This window comes from Bubalus kerabau, chromosome 1 (genome assembly GCF_029407905.1).
Source record: "Bubalus kerabau isolate K-KA32 ecotype Philippines breed swamp buffalo chromosome 1, PCC_UOA_SB_1v2, whole genome shotgun sequence".
Lineage (NCBI taxonomy): Eukaryota > Metazoa > Chordata > Mammalia > Artiodactyla > Bovidae > Bubalus > Bubalus kerabau.
The window spans coordinates 227,406,044-227,424,757 of record NC_073624.1 but is presented as its reverse complement, the minus strand read 5'-3'; the positions used below and the strand labels follow the sequence as shown (position 1 = coordinate 227,424,757).

General features: G+C 40.7%; 1 protein-coding gene across 1 annotated transcript in view; it reads right to left on the bottom strand.

Annotated features, from left to right (window-relative positions):
- The window catches only part of STK32A (serine/threonine kinase 32A), a 125,620-nt gene that overhangs the window by 22,815 nt on the left and 84,091 nt on the right, over positions 1–18,714 (bottom strand). The window contains exons 5-6 of the mRNA XM_055550890.1: positions 15,073–15,110; positions 5,596–5,685 (exon numbers count right to left, since the gene is read on the bottom strand). Of these exons, the coding sequence (XP_055406865.1) occupies positions 5,596–5,685; positions 15,073–15,110 (128 nt within the window). The remainder of the gene's footprint in view (positions 1–5,595; positions 5,686–15,072; positions 15,111–18,714) is intronic.

Here is an 18,714-nt window from a genome sequence, read left to right as displayed (position 1 = left end):
CTCCCCCTTGGCAACTATCAGTCTATTCTCTATGTCCCTGATTTTGTTCCTCTTTCATAGATAGGTGTGAAAGAGTGTCATCTTTTAGATTCCACATATAAGTGATATCATATTTGTCTTTCTGACTTCATCTAGTGTGATAATCTCTGGGTCCATTCATGTTGCTGCAAATGGCATTTCATTCTTTTTAATGGCTGAGTAATATTCCATTGTATATATGGACCTCATCTTCCTTACCTTCATCTGTTCCCATGTCTTGGATATTGTGAATAGTGGCTGCTATGAACACAGGGGTGCACTTATCTTTTTGAATTAGTTTTCTCTGGATATATGCCCAGGAGTGGGATTGCTGGATCATATGGTAATTCTATTGTTAGTTTTTAAAGAGATCTCCATACTGTTTTCCATATTGGCTGCACTAATTTACATTCCCACCAACGGTGTAGGAGGGTTCCCCTCTCTCCACACCCTCTCAGCATTTGCTATTGGTAGACTTTTTAATGATGGCCATCCAGATGGGTGTGAAGTGGTACCTCATTGTAATTTTGATCTCCATTTCTCTAATAATTCTTTCCATTGACTCCAGTGGAAGGCAGAACCTCAGTCAATCTTATTCCAGTGGATATCTCCAGGTACACATTCTCTAACACACTGAGAACCTTCTACCCACTGTTCCAAGAATAGAACTAACTTCTGAAGGATGGAGTGGGGAGAATGATGTAGAAAGCAAGGATAGGTCTCTTCTCTGCTTGCTTGTCCAGTACTCAATCTGCCATTTAGAGTCACTTAATAGAAACTTGCTAAATGAATGAACAATACTGAATCAATCAGTCAATCAAGCACTGTCTACAAACTTTAGCTGTGAATGCAGGCTGTCTGGCTCAAAAATCTGCCTTCACCACTTACCATGACCTTAATTGAGTTAGTGGGCTGAGCGTCAGAATCATCAGCAAGGATCATGAGAAGGCAGTTCTTACAGAGGTGAGAAACTAAATGAGATAATGGCTGCCAAAATCTCAGCACAGTGTCTGGTACCTGCGAAGTTCTCAAAAAATTAGATACTCTTCAAGAGGGACAGACATCTGTAACACTAGAAATTTTAGCTAGCCAAAAGCTGCACACTTGACCCAAGCTTCCTGTAGTAGGGTGCAAGTTCTGGACAAAGGAAATTGGCGTGATGTGGGAAATGCTCATGGGTTTGCCCTGCCTGGTGCACTCAATTTCAAGTAAAATCCTGTGGGCAACATCCAATTAGAGAGGAACTATGTTGACATCCCAGTGCCAGGACTGATCTTGACTGTAAAAGCCCTTAGCAGGACTAAGTAGGCTTCATCCCCTGGTGAATTCACCTTTCATGCATCACTGCATTCTTTCTGCAAGTCACAGCTCCCCACAAAGGTTGGCAGATAATGGTCCTGACCCCACAGTGCCCCCACAGACTGGATGCAGTAGACTATAACTCTGCCCTCCCTTATCATTATCTCATAGCAAGTCATCAGATGTGGTCCCACCAGGTGACAGGTTATAGATATCTCAGAGAAGCTGCAGAGAACTTTGAGACATAAACAGACCGTTGTGCTAAGAAAATATCTAACAGAATAAACATCTATAAAAGCTGTGTATTCTCTTGTCTTGGACCACCCTTGAAGTTTTTATGAGTAGAATCCTCTCCTACATACGCTGTATTCCAGCATGAAGACATTTGAATATGCATTTATTCATTCAATAAATATTCACAGTAGGTTAGGAATTGAGGAATTTGGGAAGAACGTTAAGAAAAAAGGGCTACGTACAAAAGCATGTTGTTGCTCAGTCGTGTCCAGCTCTTTGCGACCCCATGGACCATAGCCTGCCAGGCCTCTCCGTCCGTGGGATTTTCCAGGCAAGAATACTGGAGTGGGTTGCCATTGCCTTCTCCACAAAAGCATGCTGCTGCTGCGGCTAAGTCGCTTCAGTCGTGTCCGACTCTGTGCGACCCCATAGATGGCAGCCCATCAGGCTCCCCCGTCCCTGGGATTCTCCAGGCAAGAACACTGGAGTGGGTTGCCATTTCCTTCTCCAATGCATGAAAGTGAAAAGTGCAAGTGAAGTCGCTCAGTCGTGTCTGACTCTAGCGACCCCATGGACTGCAGCCTACCAGGCTCCTCCGTCCATGGGATTTTCTAGGCAAAAGTACTGGAGTGGGGTGCCATTGCCTTCTCCGCCACAAAAGCATAATGGATAGGTAATTCTTTGAACCCCCAAAGTGCTGAAAAGCCAGAGCAGGGAGACGCTGAGGGCTTCCATCGAATGTTCCCTCTGAGGTGACACAAATAGAGGTGGCGAAGGACTGTTTCCTTCAAAAAACCATTGAGTATTTTGTTTGTTTTTTAAAATATTTCCATATCTCCATTCAGAAAAGTAAATAAAACATAAAAGAAGAATTTAATGAGCAGTTATAACCAAATGGCCATGTAACCTTACAACATAGAATTTTGACCCCATCACTGGGTCCTGTCCTGTTTACAAACACAGAAGTAACCACGATCCCAAATTTCTGTTGGTAATTTTCTTCTTGCCTTTCTACATAGATTGACTCTCTGTTTATGCATTTCTAAGCAGCAACTTAGTTTTCCCTATTTTAGTAATATATAGGTTATACAGATGTTATGTTTGTATGTCTTCATAAGAGATGTGTGTATAACATATATGTATAAATAACATATGAGTATGTGTGTTTTGTGTGTGTGTGTTAAATCTTACTCCTTGTTTTCTTTGGTGTCTTGCTCTTCTTGCTCAACATTACGTGTATAAAACTTCTCCAACTTGCTGCACATAGTTTGTTCACATTCAAAGCTATACAAACACAGTGTAATTTACCTGTTTCCTATTGTTAATAGCCGTTTGGGTTGTTTTCAATCGGGGCTATTTTGAACAAGGCTCTAATGAATATTCCTGCACATGTAAGATTCTTCTAAGTCCATCTATCTTTAGGTTACATTTCTGGGAGGGGAAATGCTGGGGATGGGCTGCTCATCTTCACACATACTAGATGGCATCAAACTGTTTACCACGGTGGTTGTATCAATTAACATTCTGACCAGCAATGCATGAGACTTCACGTTGCTCAACCTCCTTATCCACACTTGGCATTAACTAACCTTGTGACATTTTCCAATCAATTGAGTACATAATGGTCTTCCCTTGTGGTTTAAATTGGCATTCTCTTGATTACTAATAAGCCTGTCCACATTTTAATACATTTATTAGCTATCTGGATTTCCATTATGTGGTTTGCTTTTCAGATTTTAAAGCAACTGGACAGTAGATTCTGGTCAGGACATGAAGAAAGGGTCCAAAACTAATATATAAATTTAGTGCAACAGAAATAATTCATGGAATTTGTGAAAATGATTCTAAATTTCCTCTGTAAAATATGTGAATAATAAAGGTTTTCTGAAAAAAGGATCAAGGGACTTGCATCTGTTAAACTGTATTATAAAGCTATAATAATTAAGATTTACTGATAAAAGTCACAGAATGTAGTTGCTAGTACATAAAAACACTTAGTTTATGATGAACATGAATCTTTTAAATGGTTACGTTCTAGGTGATCCTGATTACATTCACACAGACCAAGGGAGGGGAGAAGGAAGGATTGGAGTGATTGGAAAGAGCATACAGGTAGAAGATGATAAATTCAAAAGAGCAAAACTTCCTTGTTGGGTGAAGGTACTTAAGAACTGGCAGATGGTCCATATTCTTATTGCCAGAGCTGAGGACCTGATGCATAATATGTTTAGCATCTTACGTTAGAACACATTGTATATTCCTATGAATTTCATTCAGTATTTCATCCTAGTTTTCTTTCTTTTTAGAATTTGTTTCTTTCTGGTTCATTGCTAATTATCAGAAACACTTTAAAAAGAGTGCTGGTGAATATCTGTTAGGTAGATTTTACCAAATTATTGGGAACATAACTTTCAAAAAAAGAAAGCAGACATCCACCTCTGATATCTCTTAGAAAGATTCCCATCCAAAAATCAAAGGCAAGAACAACTTCCGGATGAAGATATGTACTGACAGATATTCATTTTTAAAAATAAAACTAGAAATATTTCTGAGAGCTTAAGCTTGGCCTACCTCATTTGGCTTACAACCATTTAAGAATCATACATACATATGTTTTAAAGTCTCTCTATCTTTCTTTTAGGGAGAAGCTTGAATTTCTAAAGTCAAAAAGAGCTGGCTTTAAATGTAGGCTTTTTCAATTATTAGCCATGTGATCTTGAGCAAATTATTTCTTGTTCTCCTCATTGTAAAATGGTGATAATTACAGTTTGCCTCACAGGGTTGTTGAGAAAAATAAATGAGTCAATGAATGCAAAGCATTTAACACATTGTCTGATCCCTACAAGGCTTTCAATAAATATTGGTAATTGTTAATTATAAGGATGAGGGTAGAGAGGGCAGAGAAACTTGACTGGATTCCAATTTCTTAGCTCCATGTGGTGACAAAGACTGGAAATGCCAATTTTGAGGAGAATCAAATTATATGGGCATTGTATTTAAAATCACTGGGGAGAGAAAAGAAAGATCATCTTCCTTTACTCCTCTCACCATGGAAACCAGGCCTAGAAAACCCAGATGCACATTTTCTGATTTGGCTTCAAGAAAATAGCCCTTAATATGGAAACCCAGGAAACCTGGGGAATAAACTCAGACCAGCAGGCTTGGAGATTCCTCTTTATCATTTGAGTACTGTGGATTTGGGGCAGCAAATAGACTGTATTGTATGTGTCCATTATTTTAAAAGTGACAAAAGGGACTTAATACCCCTGAAGATAATTGGAAGCCAGGAAATTTGCAGGTTTTCAAACATCACATAAAATCAGGCTCATTTTCCCCTACAGATGACTTGTTTTTCCTCTTTAGTTCTGCAAGTAAGACAATGAAATATTGAAAGAAGGTGGCAATGCTCTTGCCTTTAATTTCAAGTTCAAATATTTTGCCTGCAAACTGCTCATGGGATTATAGCGATGATACACCTAAAACCAAAATCATAACGGGAAGGTACTTTGTGAACTTACATCCTTATGCAGGAGTATGTAAATCATGGTTATAGTAATACTTAAACCATTTATTACCATCCCACTTATTGCCGTAACTTCTCTGATTCTTTTTTTTTCTTTTTTTAAACTCTTCTCACTAAAAGGTAAGCCCCAAGGGTTGGAGACCTTGTCTGTTTTGCTCCCTACAAGATCACCAGCACCTAAAAACAGAGGCAATGAGTAGGTATTTATTGAATGAACTATTAATATTCTTCATCAGGAAGTAGGTAGAAACTGTCCTTAATAACTCATAAACTAACGTTCTTTACAGGTAGTCCCTTGCACCCTCCTGAATCAAGATCAGACTGGATGCTTGCTAAAAGGAGATTCCTGAGGTTCACCTCAGACCTGTGCAATCAGAAGCTCTCCAGGTAAAGTCCGAGAGGGACTTGTCATTCCTAGCTGCAAGGCCCTACAGATGACTGGACCTCCAGTACACGGTGTCCACAGGAATGGAAAACAAAGCTTTGCTCTTAGTGGCCATGGCAGCTCAGGGGACCCGTACCCATGTAAGGCTTGGTGCCGGCCACAGTGGTGATCCGCATCTCCCCAGGCAGCATCGTGGCAATGTTGAAGTCTGTGATGTGCACGTGCCCTGCGAGAGAAGACGGCCACAGAGAATGTTAGGAGCTTACTTTGTACATTCTTTTTTTTTCCTCTCTCTTTAAAAAAATTTTTTTTTATATTGGAGTATAAATGTTTTACAAAGTTACACTAGTTTCTGCTGTACAACAAACTGATACTAACCTTTTCATATCATGATCTATCTCCTGGAGGGGGGGTGGTTTAAGACCATACTTACTGGCCTTGAGGACAGAAAAATTGTGCTTTTACTGCCTGTAGGCAATTAAAAATGGCATATAAGAATTTTATAAATTAATGAACAATATATGCCATTTGCAATTGGGTACCAAAGAATGCTCAAACTACCACACAATTGCACTCATCTCACATGCTAGTAAAGTAATGCTCAAAATTCTCCAAGCCAGGCTTTAGCAATACGTGAACCGTGAACTTCCAGATGTTCAAGCTGGTTTTAGAAAAGGCAGAGGAACCAGAGATCAAATTACCAACATCCACTGGATCATCGAAAAATCAAGAGAGTTCCAGAAAAACATCTATTTCTGCTTCATTGACTATGCCAAACCTTTGACTGTGTGGATTACAATAAACTGTGGAAAATTCTGAAAGAGATGGGAATACCAGACCACCTGACCTGCCTCTTGAGAAACCTGTATGCAGGTCAGGAAGCAACAGTTAGAACTGGACATGGAACAACAGACTGGTTCCAAATAGGAAAAGGAGTACGTCAAGGCTGTATATTGTCACCCTGCTTATTTAACTTATATGCAGAGTACATCGTGAGAAATGCTGGGCTGGAAGAAGCACAAGCTGGAATCAAGATTGCCAGGAGAAATATCAATCATCTCAGATATGCAGATGACACCACCCTTATGGCAGAAAGTGAAGAGGAACTAAAAAGCTTCTTGATGAAAGTGAAAGAGGAGAGTGAAAAAGTTGGCTTAAAGCTCAACAAGAAAAACACCAATACAGTATACTAATGCATATATATGGAATTTAGAAAGATGGTAACAATAACCCTGTATGTGAGACAGTAAAAGAGACACAGATGTATAGAACAGTCTTTTGGACTCTGTGGGAGAGGGAGAGGGTGGGATGATTTTGGAGAATGGCATTGAAACATGTGTAATATCATATAAGAAACAAATTGGCAGTCTGGGTTCGATGCAGGATACAAGATGCTTGGGGTTGGTGCAGTGGGATGATCCAGAGGGATGGTATGGGGAGGGAGGTGGGAGGGTTCAGGATTGGGAACACGTGTACACCCTTGGTGGATTCATGTTGATGTATGGCAAAACCAATACAATATTGTAAAGTAATTAGCCTCCAATTAAAATAAATAAATTTAAATTAAAAACAAAAAAGCTCAACATTCAGAAAACTAAGATCATGGCATCTGGTCCCATCACTTCATGGCAAATAGATGGGGAAACAGTGGAAACAGTGTCAGACTTTATTTTTCTTGGCTCCAAAATCACTGCAGATGGTGATGGCAGCCATGAAATTAAAAGACGCTTACTCCTTGGAAGGAAAGTTATGACCAACCTAGATAGCATATTCAAAAGCAGAGACATTACTTTGCCAACAAAGGTCCGTCTAGTCAAGGCTATGGTTTTTCCAGTTGGTCATGTATGGACGTGAGAGTTGGACTGTAAGAAAGCTGAGCACCAAAGAATTGATGCTTTTGAACTGTGGTTTTGGATAAGACTCTTGAGAGTCCCTTGGACTGCAAGGAGATCCAACAAGTCCATTCTAAAAGATTATCAGTCCTTGGTGTTCTTTGGAAGGAATGATGCTAAAGCTGAAACTCCAGTACTTTGACCACCTCATGTGAAGAGTTGACTCATTGGAAAAGACTCTGATGCTGGGAGGGATTAGGGGCAGGAGGAGAAGGGGATGACAGAGGATGGGATGGCTGGATGGCATCACTGACTCGATGGACATGGGTCTGAGTGAACTCCGGGAGTTGGTGATGGACAGGGAGTCCTGGCGTGCTGTGATTCATGGGGTCACAAAGTGTCAGACACGACTGAGCGACTGAAGTGAACTGAACAGACAGTAAAAGCTCACTTATTCTATCATCAAGGCCAATAAGACCTTAAACCATCAACTCTTCAGGAGCCAGGTCATGCTATGAAAAGGTTAGTGCCGGTTGTAAATTTGTAGTTCAACCTCAAAAAGTTTTAACCTTGGTCTTTAAGAGCTAACAGTCTGGTAAGTTCTACTTGAGCAATTTTTGTCTATTGGCATCATTTTAAGTTGGTACAGAATGTGAGTATCAAGAGATGGACAGATAAGAACTATTCAAAATATCAAATTTCCAAGCATCTCTTATGGAATCTTTTAAAGAGACAAACATTAATACAAAGAGAACATGACTGTGGATAAACATATTAATCGATATTTCTTTGCCAAGAAAGAGTTCTTTTCTCTCCTTGTTTTTCTGAAATATTATTAGTAGTTTTTTGTCTGATAGTTCAGATTGTCCCCCAGTGATCACCAATAAAATAATATATCTAGGGAAAGTAAGGGAGAAAAGTCAAGTTCTACTTTTAAAGAGGCTGTTTAAAGAGCCCTAAACTAGGAGCTAGGTGAGCTGGGTCCTGCCTTGAATTCTGCCCCTAAGACTTTGTAGACTTGAGGTTGCTTTTCTGTGCTGAATATAAGTTTCCCTTTTTTTTTTTTTTTAAAAAAAAGGAATGGTTAGACTTGATGCTGTCTAGGGTCTCTCCCCACTCCAGTATTCTTGCCTGGAGAATCCCAGGGACAGGGGAGCCTGGTGGGCTGCCATCTATGGGGTCGCACAGAGTCAGACATGACTGAAGTGACTTAGCAGCAGCAGCAGGGTCTCTCTGCTGCCTTAATACTCATGGCAATACTGTGTGGGTCTAACACTCAAGTTCAGCAGAGAGCAGTCCCTACAGAGTGTATTAGTGTCCTTGTGCTCACAGCCAGGAGTAGGAAAGGGCATTACCAGCCGTTCAGGCAGACAAGCTCATTGTGTTGGTTGGCACGAATGTCGTATGCTTTGAGAGGATCTTGGAAGTGTTGGCATTTCCATTTGCATGCTTCTGTGATTGTGATGAGATGTGGTGGTAATTGGAGGGGTAGCCATGGATTGTTCTTCCACATCCCACAGACCCCACTCCCCCTGCCGACTTCACTGTCTGCTCCCCAATAGCATCCAGCCCACTCTTAATGATAAATCTCAGTCTTTATCACCAGGGTTTTGTTTGATGCAAAAAAAGTGTTTTGTTTTTATCTGATGACATCTTAATAAAGTAACAGTAGCTGAAAGTGAAGGCATTCTTACATAAATGGTTCCAAGAGACGATTTCAAGAGCTTGCACTTTTGTAATACAGGTTATTTCAGTATTTTCTTTCTCTGTTTCTCCCTCATGTTCAAAGCACTGGCTCCTTGGTTCACAAGGTTTGATACAAAATAGGGGAGTCTGGAGACTTAGTGGTTAAGAGCTTGTTCTTTGGAGTCTGATTGCCTGACTTTAAGTCTCAGCTCCACCACTGATTAGCTGTACTACCTCAAAAAGGTGACTGATCCTGACTGTAAAGTTGGGATGATAATAGTGGTCTTCTCATGAGGTTATTGGGAAGATCAAATGAAATAATGCTGTGGAAGACTTAACTCAGCATTTCACAGGAAGTATGTATCATCCAATTGTTGCTATTTGTCATGATCATATGCTCTGGTGTCATTTTGCAAAACACACATGCCTGGACTTCTCTCTCCTAAGACCCCATTGCAGTGGGATGGATGGCAGAGCCAGGTATCCAGGTTAAAAATAGTACCAAGAAACTCCACAGGTGATTCAGATGGGCAGCCAGGCATGGATCCTTGACTTTAGCCTGAGTAGGTGTTCTAAGCCAACTCAATCCTAAGACTGACTATGCTCACGTAGAAGTATTGGGTTGGCCAAAGAGTTTGTTCAAGCTTTTCCATATGTGGGTACAGAAAAACCCGAATGAACTTTTTGGCCAACCCAGCAGAAGCTAGAGGATGCTTTAGAACCATTTGGTTCTCAAAGTGTGTGGTCCCCAGACCAGTAGCATCAGGAACGTGATAGGAATGCAGACTCCTGGGCCCTGTCCCCACCTACTGAACCAGAAACTCTGAGGGTGGAACCCCTGTGTTTAAACAAGCTCCCCAGATGATTCTGATACCCAGTTCATTTTGAGATCATTTTTTTAAAAGAAGACCTGGCTTAGTAGAAAATCTTAACCAGTTAGTACTCATTATATTTCTTTTGAATGTGGTTAAAAGAGTGTTAATTTTATCATATAAGTAGTATTTGAATTTGTATGATTAATTGCAATTTTCAAAAGGTTTTCATACCTTTTAGGCTGGTGAAGTCATCCCTATTTCAGAGAAGAGCTGTTTGTGGCTAAGTTCTCAGTGTTCAGAAGCAGCAGAGCTGGAATTAGGATCTATCATTTGGTCCAGGACTCCTTTGCTGAGTTATGAATTGTCCAAAGACTTTTTGTACTGTATTGTAAGACCAAGATCTGAAGAAACTCAAAACACTAACTTCTGATTGGCTCAGGGTTCTCTCACCAGGATGTATAGTAAACGACTGGGAGGAATTATCTGAGGGTCAACATCTACTAGAAACTGTACCCTAGTGCCTTCAAGCTGAACAAGGAAAGCATAGCCTCACAGAGCTTATGGCCACCAGCCCGACATCTCAGCTCCAGGCCCAGGATGGTGCTGTACTTCCCTTGGCTCACCTTGGGGACCTTTCTGCCAAGTTCCCCTCTGTGCTGTGGAAATGAATCTGAGTTCTGGCTCACAGAGAAAGCTCTGGTTGCCCTACTAATGGAGGGACATAGAAATTGCTTCAGAGTGAGGGACCCCTCTGGCTTTCCCTATAAGTCCTGGTCCCGAGGGAGCCTTAGATCAGAGTTTCTCAACTTGGACATGATCATCCGTGTGGTGAAGGGCTGTCCTGTGCATGGTGGAATGCTTACTTGCATCCTTGGCCTCTATCCACCAGATGCCAAAAGCACTTCCCACTCCTGTCTGATATACTGACCATCAAAAATGTCTGCAGACATTGTCTCACCTCTGCAGGGAGAGACAGCAGAACAAAAGCATCCAGTTAGAACCACTGCTATACTGTGGAGTTTTCAAGTACGAGGCCCAGAACTTCCTGATTGAGCACCCTAGGGAGCCATCTGCCGTTCTTTTCAGCTCTACCTGGAGGCACAGAATCACATTAAAAGTTGGAGCTCACAGTATTGAGTCACTGGATTGAGTCTCATTATTTATATCTTTATTACTGTGCATGCGTCCACCCTGAGGATGTTTCTCAACACAGCCCTCAAGGACACCATAACCAATTGGTTGGCATGGCTCCTAGCTTTCAAAAATTTCCCTAACTCAAAAATGGTGCCACAGTTTTCTAGGATTCTTATTAAAAATTTATATCCTTAGACACTAGCTGAGATTTATAAACCTGATTATCTGGGGCTAAGGTACAGTGTCCTACTGTGTGGGGTGTCTGTGTGTGTGTGTGTGTGTGTGTGTGTGTGTGGTATATGTTTGATTTTTAGGTACATTTTGGGACTCTGCAAAGAAGAAGCTATTAAAGTAGCAGGCTCGGTTCTTCCTCACACCCCTAAACTAAGTTTTTGCCTTTCTCTGTTCCCTGTGACAAAGGAGGGTATCAAGAAACCTAAATTATAGATAATGTGGTAATTGTCATTCTCTCAGATATACCAGGGAGACATTATTCTTCCTTTGTAGGCAGCACTTATTTCCTGAATAATTTAGAAAAAAAAACACACAAGAATCTTAGACACTATTGAACTGATAGAATTGGATGGAGTACTTAAGTTGGTAGGATATGGAAACCATATATCAGAACAGTTGGTTATGAGCCATCCAAGGGTTAATGCCATCTCAGGCTCTGAACTAGTGAGTGAGCCATTTAAGTAGGACAGTAAATGTATGCTCTAAATTAAAAAAAAAAAAATTAAGGCAAATTCCGATGTATAAGGAATGTTCATTCACACTGGTAGAAGGACTCTCCATTTACAATAGGATTTGGTTCCTTTAAATATCAGTCTTTTCTGATGAACATGAACCAGTATGACTCAGTAAGAGTAATACAAAGTTTCTCCCTGTTACTGATGGTACTGAATTTAAATATAAGCCACATGGTGTAATACACAGCTCACTTGGAGAAATGGGAATAGCAGGTGTATCAGAGAGGAGCAGTTATCCTTGCAATTGCTAAATCCCCATGCAAGAGGCATACATGAGCCACCAGGAATTTCATGTCAGAGTATTGGGTTGGCCAAAAAGTTTATTTGGGTTTTTCCATTACATCTCAGGGAAAAAGCCAAAAGAACTTTTTGGCCAACCCAATAGTCAGTTGGGTTGGCCAACAATGCCCGAAAGCTAGGTTTTCTGAAACCTGAAAAAAAAGACAGTAAATAACCTCAAAAAATTATTTTTTCCAGAAGAGATCCCTAGGACAATGCTTAGAGAATGACCCTCAATCTTGTGTGTTTGCATCTCTCTCTCATTCACATTACCCAGTCCTTCCCAAGACAGTGTTTCTCTAATTGACTGCAATGATTCTCCAGTTGAGTTTAGGATGGGGGTAAAATACAGAAAAGCTCCTCTTAGGTCACTGTTCAAACCCCAAAGTTTAAGAGTGAAAAGTATCTTTGTAAATAGTACACCAGGTAACAGGTGTAGACAGGGAACCAGGCAGCATGGGCTGCTGGCCTGCAGTCCCTAAGCAGCGGAGCCACAGTCCAGCCAATAATAAAATGCCCTGAAAAAGTGGGCGTTAGCCTCCTACATGCATGAGGGAAAGGCAGAACAGGCCATTGAAAGTACAGTTACCTGAGAATTAAGGGTCAGACAAAATTGTTTAAACACAAGACCTAAGAAGTAGATGTGTACAATATTTGGTATATCCCTTTTGGAATCAAAATATCAATAATTCTTTAGTAAAGTCAAGTAAGGATCCAGCTTTCAGTGACTCTGTACCACCTGGGAAACCTTATCTACAATATCACTCAATTAATTTTTCCCGAGGGTAGTCTCTAAGGGTGTTTACACTTGAAGATTAATTTATTCCTGGATCTTTCTCCTAATCTACAATCACCAAGTTGATAAGAAAATGAGAAAGAGAAAGACTCTGAATGAGAGCTGGATGACCTCATGGTAGAAATAAGATGAGGTCACACTGGAGATCCAAGACTGAAATGTTCTCCAAATGGAAGGTGACTTTTGGAAAGGTTTTGGTTGATAGGATCAATGTCTCCTTTCAGGATCCTGACAAATATTCGAGCAATACACTGGGCACAGCGGCAAGCAGCTGAGAAAGAAGTGGGGACAGAACCCCAAACCAGGCTCTGTGTGACCTGTGCTCACCTTCCCAAGACTGTGTTGGGCACACAGGGCACCTTTTTCTATCATGTTGTGCAGAGGTGGCCTCTAGCGGCTAGGGTTGTGAAGAGGACAGCTGTGAAGCTCCGCAGAGTTTATTCATACCAGCATGAGGGGGATCCTGCTTCCTACTGAAGGCAGAGATAGCTGGTGTTTTCATGAAAGTCACCTTCATGCTGTCTCACCAGTGCCCACATTTCTGAGCTTCAGAGAATCTGTTCCCAAATGTCAGAAGCAGTAAAGGGAAGGAAGAAATAAGGCGTTGGAAGAAAGTGGAAAAAATCTTTTTAGACAGTCCATAAATAAATAATGACGCTGAGCTTTGAAATTAGAGGTCATACAGAAAAGCATTTCTTGGCACTCAGAGCACACGTGGCAAACCAGGTTTTAAATGGAATTAGGTAAATAAATAATGAACCATGGATAGTCTGTGGAGTTTCAGCCCCACTTGTAAATCCCTTTTGTAAAAGTCAGATAAATACAGAGCTTTGCAGATTTAGGACTCCCTCACCCAGCAGTTCTCTGAAAATTTAACAAGGATCTTATTGCCTCTGTAACATTTATAACATGCGGGCTGTGTGTCTTACAACTCTGTACTGATGTACCAATAAATCCAAATGTCCATTAAAATAATATTAGGAGGAGATTATACACATTTAATCACTGTTGGTCAAAGCTTTTTCTACAGGACATCTTCAATCAGTGTTTCTTGAGCTTCAGGTGTTCATTTTTCACCTTCATGGTCACTGCCTTATCCCTCTGGGTACCACATAGACCCTTACCTACTCTATAGGTTTCTTTAAATGAACTGATTTTTTGTTAACTGAAAATGGTTGAACAGAAAACTTAGTATCTCTTATATAAATGTAAAAATTTGCCCTGATGAGAAGAAAAGCCTAAAAACAGACAAAATGAGAACAAAATAATGTCATGAATCTCTGCTGCTGCTAAGTCACTTCAGTGGTGTCTGACTCTGTGCGACCCCATAGACGGCAGCCCACCAGGCTCCCCTGTCCCTGGGATTCTCCAGGCAAGAACACTGGAGTGGGTTGCCATTTCCTTCTCCAATGCATGAAAGTGAAAAGTGAAAGTGAAGTTGCTCAGTCATGTCCGACTCTTCGAGACCCCATGGACTGCAGCCTACCAGGCTCCTCGGTCCATGGGATTTTCCAGGCAAGAGTACTGGAGTGGGGTGCCACTGCCTTCTTTGCATGAATCTCTAAGTAGATACTATTGCCTACCGAATGCTCTATACTTGAGGTCTCTTCTGTCTTTATGGGAAAAAAAGGAAAATAATTTCTATAGAGATATTAAAGCAAACTAGCTCCAGTGTTCTTGCCTGGAGAATCCCAGGGATGGGGGAGTCTGGTGGGCTGCCATCTATGGGGTCGCACAGAGTCGGACACGACTGAAATGACTTAGCAGCAGCAGCAGCAGCACCCCCAAACTGGGGTGGTTTTCTTGAAGAAATAGGTAGAAATGGAAGAAAACTGAAAAGAGAACAACTTTTTCCTTATGTAAATTCAGGCTATTTATGGGTGTACAAGTGCAGTAGTGCCCAACCTTTGTGGCACCAGGGACCCGCTTCGTGGAAGACAGTTTTTCCACGGATCAGAGCGGGAGGTGATGGGGAGTAGCGGGGCAGTAATGATTTAGGTAGTAATGCAAGTGATGGAAATTGATGGGGAGCAGCAGATGAACCTTAACTAGCTGGCCAACCTCTCACCTCCTGCTTTGCAGCCTGGTTCCTAAAAGGCTGCGGACGGCTATTGGGCATCCCTGTACTAGTGTTCTATGCCACTGAAATAAGTGATAAAGTTGCCCCATATGGTCCGTCCCACTATTAAATAGAGTTTGTACAAACAATGCAACTGAACCAAGCAAGACACTTTTTCCATGTATAGTACTCCTCTGCTGGGGATAATCAATTTGTTGCACATGTGTATCAAGTGGTTGATTGCAAACAAATCATTTACTTACCATGTTCATCAAGCAAAATATTGTCAGGTTTCATATCCCTAGGGGAGGAAAAAGAAAAGAGAAAGTAGATCATAATAAAGCAGAACTATTGAGTCGGACCAGACTGAGCAACTGAGCAACAACAACAAAGGATAAAGGTCCAAATTCTCAAGAATGGTGGCTAGGGTTGAAACAATGTACTAGCCCTTCATCACAGTCTCACTGAATCCTCACAGTGAACTGAGATGATAACCGGTAATACCCCCAATTTCTAGATCAGAAAACTGAGGCTTAAAGAAGTTAAGTCACTTAATCCAAGGTCACAGAGCTAGTAAACAGAAGGACTGGGCTCTGAACCTGGGTCTTTTTCATTCCAAAGCTCTCAGACCCTTAAGTTCTAGAGTGGGTTATAGCCGAGCAAGTAAGTATTGCTTCACAGATCATACAACATTTACACTGTCATAAGGCAGCAGTACCAATCATCACTGTTGTCCGTGTAACTCTAGAGCTACACGGATGAAGTGAGTTTAAAGACCATGAGAAACAAAATGGTCTATGATGTAATTATACTTTTTCTTTTTTTAGAGAAATAATGGTTTGTTCATACTCTCTACCCCTTAGGTCTTAACAAAACATAAATTAATGGGTAGTAAGTCTTGGCTGAGATGAAGCAGAGAGACACATTATGAAACTTCAGATTCCTGAATATAAATTGATGAAGATGCTAATGATATAATGCCTCTGATCTCTTCTAGTTTTTCACAAACCAGGAAAGAGGGATCCTATGTAACTCAAAAAATACCCCAGGCAGAACCTTTTACATTACATTTTCAAAACTGTGATTATACTTTCAACTTGCAGAGATTAGAATCTTTCTTAGGATGCTAATGCCTCTAGTGACTCAGAAAGTCTTATTCCCAGGGTTGGTAATTAAAGGATTTGGACCAGTCTTCCATGCACTGATAAGTTCCTTAAATCCACAGAAAAGGAATACAACCCACCCTCATCCGTTGAAGGGAGCAGCTTGATGGTAGATACTCAGAGGTTTGATGGTAAATACTTAAGAGGATTGATCTGTAGAATTTTAAAAGTCCTCAAGAAACAAATATTACTGTAAGCAGGGTCCTCAATGAGAGTACTGCTCTGCAATTCATAACAGCCCTCCCTCTTCCACACTCCTTCTTTCACTGCCCTTCCCTAACCTATTAAAGCCCTTCAACCCAAATTCACAGAAGTCATTAGGGAAGAAATTCTGCAACAGGTTTGGGATTACATTCTTCAGCCTAGTCAAGAGGCTTTTATGTTTTTAGAATAAGGTGACCTGAGCCTTTGACAGACCAAGATTGTCAGAGTCCCCTTTTCTTGACACTATTAATGAATAACAAGCCTCTTACCTACAGAGAGAACCAAGTATGTGCCCCAGCCAACAGGCAGGCACATGGGTACTTTCATAAGGTTTAAATATCTTCTCATTTAGTTCATTAGTTTCTTAAAATTAGTTCTGGATTCATAAGTGATCATTTGTGGCTGTGGCAAATTTTTCTCTTGTTCAGGGTACAATTTATTAGAAATACAGAGCAGGAGGGGGTTTCAAATTGGATGTTTCTTTGGCTAAAGTCTCAATATTTCAGACCCCATCCCGTCCCCTCTGATGGATTTCATTTCAAAAATTATCAAGTCTAAACACATTCATATAAAATAAAGGCCCTCTTAGTCTGACTCCTGGGCGACAGCCACATGCAGCACATGGAGTCTCCTAAATGCTCCCTCCATCCCTTCACCTTCTGTTGTTCCTTTGTGCGAATCAGAGCCTTGACCTGCTACACCCAGAAAATTCAGATTCATCTCTCACCACATAGCTCAGATGCCACTTCCTGTAGGGAGCCTTTCCTGATTTTCCATTTCTGAGTCAGTGGCCCCTCCTACATGCTCTGCATGGTATACTTCTTCCATCATAACATTTACCACACTTCTATTAATTTTTTTCTCCAATTGGATCATGAACTCCTTGATGGCAGGGGCAGCTTCTTGATTAATATATGAACCAGGATATACAAGAGCACTATAGTGCACCATCAAACACTCTGCAGCTTAAAGCTCAAGGTGAACCAGGCATTAGGCTCTTGCCACCTCTTTCAGACTGGCATCAGCGAGCATCAGGTAGTGTTTACCAGATGAGGAGGAGGCTCTGAGGAACCCTGCCAGGAAGGGAGAGGCAGGATGAACATAATGATTTCGTGGTCTGAATTTATGAGGGTTTGCTGGGAGGAATGAACTGCTATGGGTTTGTCACTTTATGGGCCTTCTATTAAATTTCTAGGCATCATTAAAAAAAAATTGTTATAGCCACGCTTTGTTATATCCACTACTTTCCCTAGAAACTAGCTTAAAGAACAGCACAAAGATCAGAGAGGTCATATTTTAAAGGTGGTATGTCCTACTTCAATCTGATGTTCATTTACTCATCAAATATTTGTCTACTTTGATAAGTCACTGTGTTAGAATATGGGAAATAGATACATGAGATCTAGTTGCCCCAGGAACGGAGAGGGTAAGAAAGGTTCATGAGGAACCTTGTCAAAGGGATTCGAAGTGGTAAAGAGGTATGTTTACTACTAACTTCAGAGAAAGGATATTTTCTCATATCCTTTCTCTGTAGAAAAGGGAAAGTAGACTCTTAACAGAAAAATAAAGTATATAAGCAGAGATTCTGAGTACATAGTTTTTCTCAAAAGTGATGAAGTAACCTCTAAATCACTAAGGGTGAAGAGCAGTGTGATAAGACTGTTTATTCATGTAGCAGGAGAAAGGAAATGAAAATAAACCCAGGTACTGTATTAAAATTTCTTCTAGAACAAGGTGAGATTTTCTAGTTCAGAAATGCAGCACGACCTCTTATCTTTTTCATCTTTTCCAATAATCCTGAATGGTTTCCTTCATTTAAGGCAATCTATAAGATGGTTTAACTGGGTAATTACCAAAACTGGCTATTCCTAAAGTTACACAGGCAAGCTGAAAATATGCACCCTGATTATTTCTTCACTCCCATCTCCTTAATCATTCTTCTGCCATCACTAGAGCCTACTCCCTGTGCAGCATGACCTGTCTTATATACCTTTTATTGCCAACCCTGACATTCTAGACTAATAATAAATGAAATTTTCTGCCTGATGTTTCCATCTGTATGTTTAGCAGCCATGATAAATATAAATATATGTCCTAAAGAGACCCTTTGATATCCATCACATCCAACACAAACAGCAAAACCCTCCTATCCCCAAGGCCCTTAGCCCAGTATACCGTACCAGTATTCTCCCATTATAAAAACAAAAACCTTAGGAGATCATTCTTATTTCTTCTCTATCTCTTAACTCATAATACCAGCCCCTCAGCAGCCTTGACAACTTGACCTATAAAATCCAATTATCTAAGACACTATGATGGTTCTTCAAAAAAAATAAACATGAAATTAATACTCGATCCAGTAATTCTGTTTCTGGGTATATACCCCAAAGAAGTGAAGGCAGGTATTTGAACAGATATTTGTAAAAAATAAAATAAAATGCTGATGTTCTCGAACATGGATGAACCTTGAAGACATTATGCTAAGTGAAATGTGCGAGTCACAAAAGAGCAATTATTGTATGATTCCTCTTATAGGAG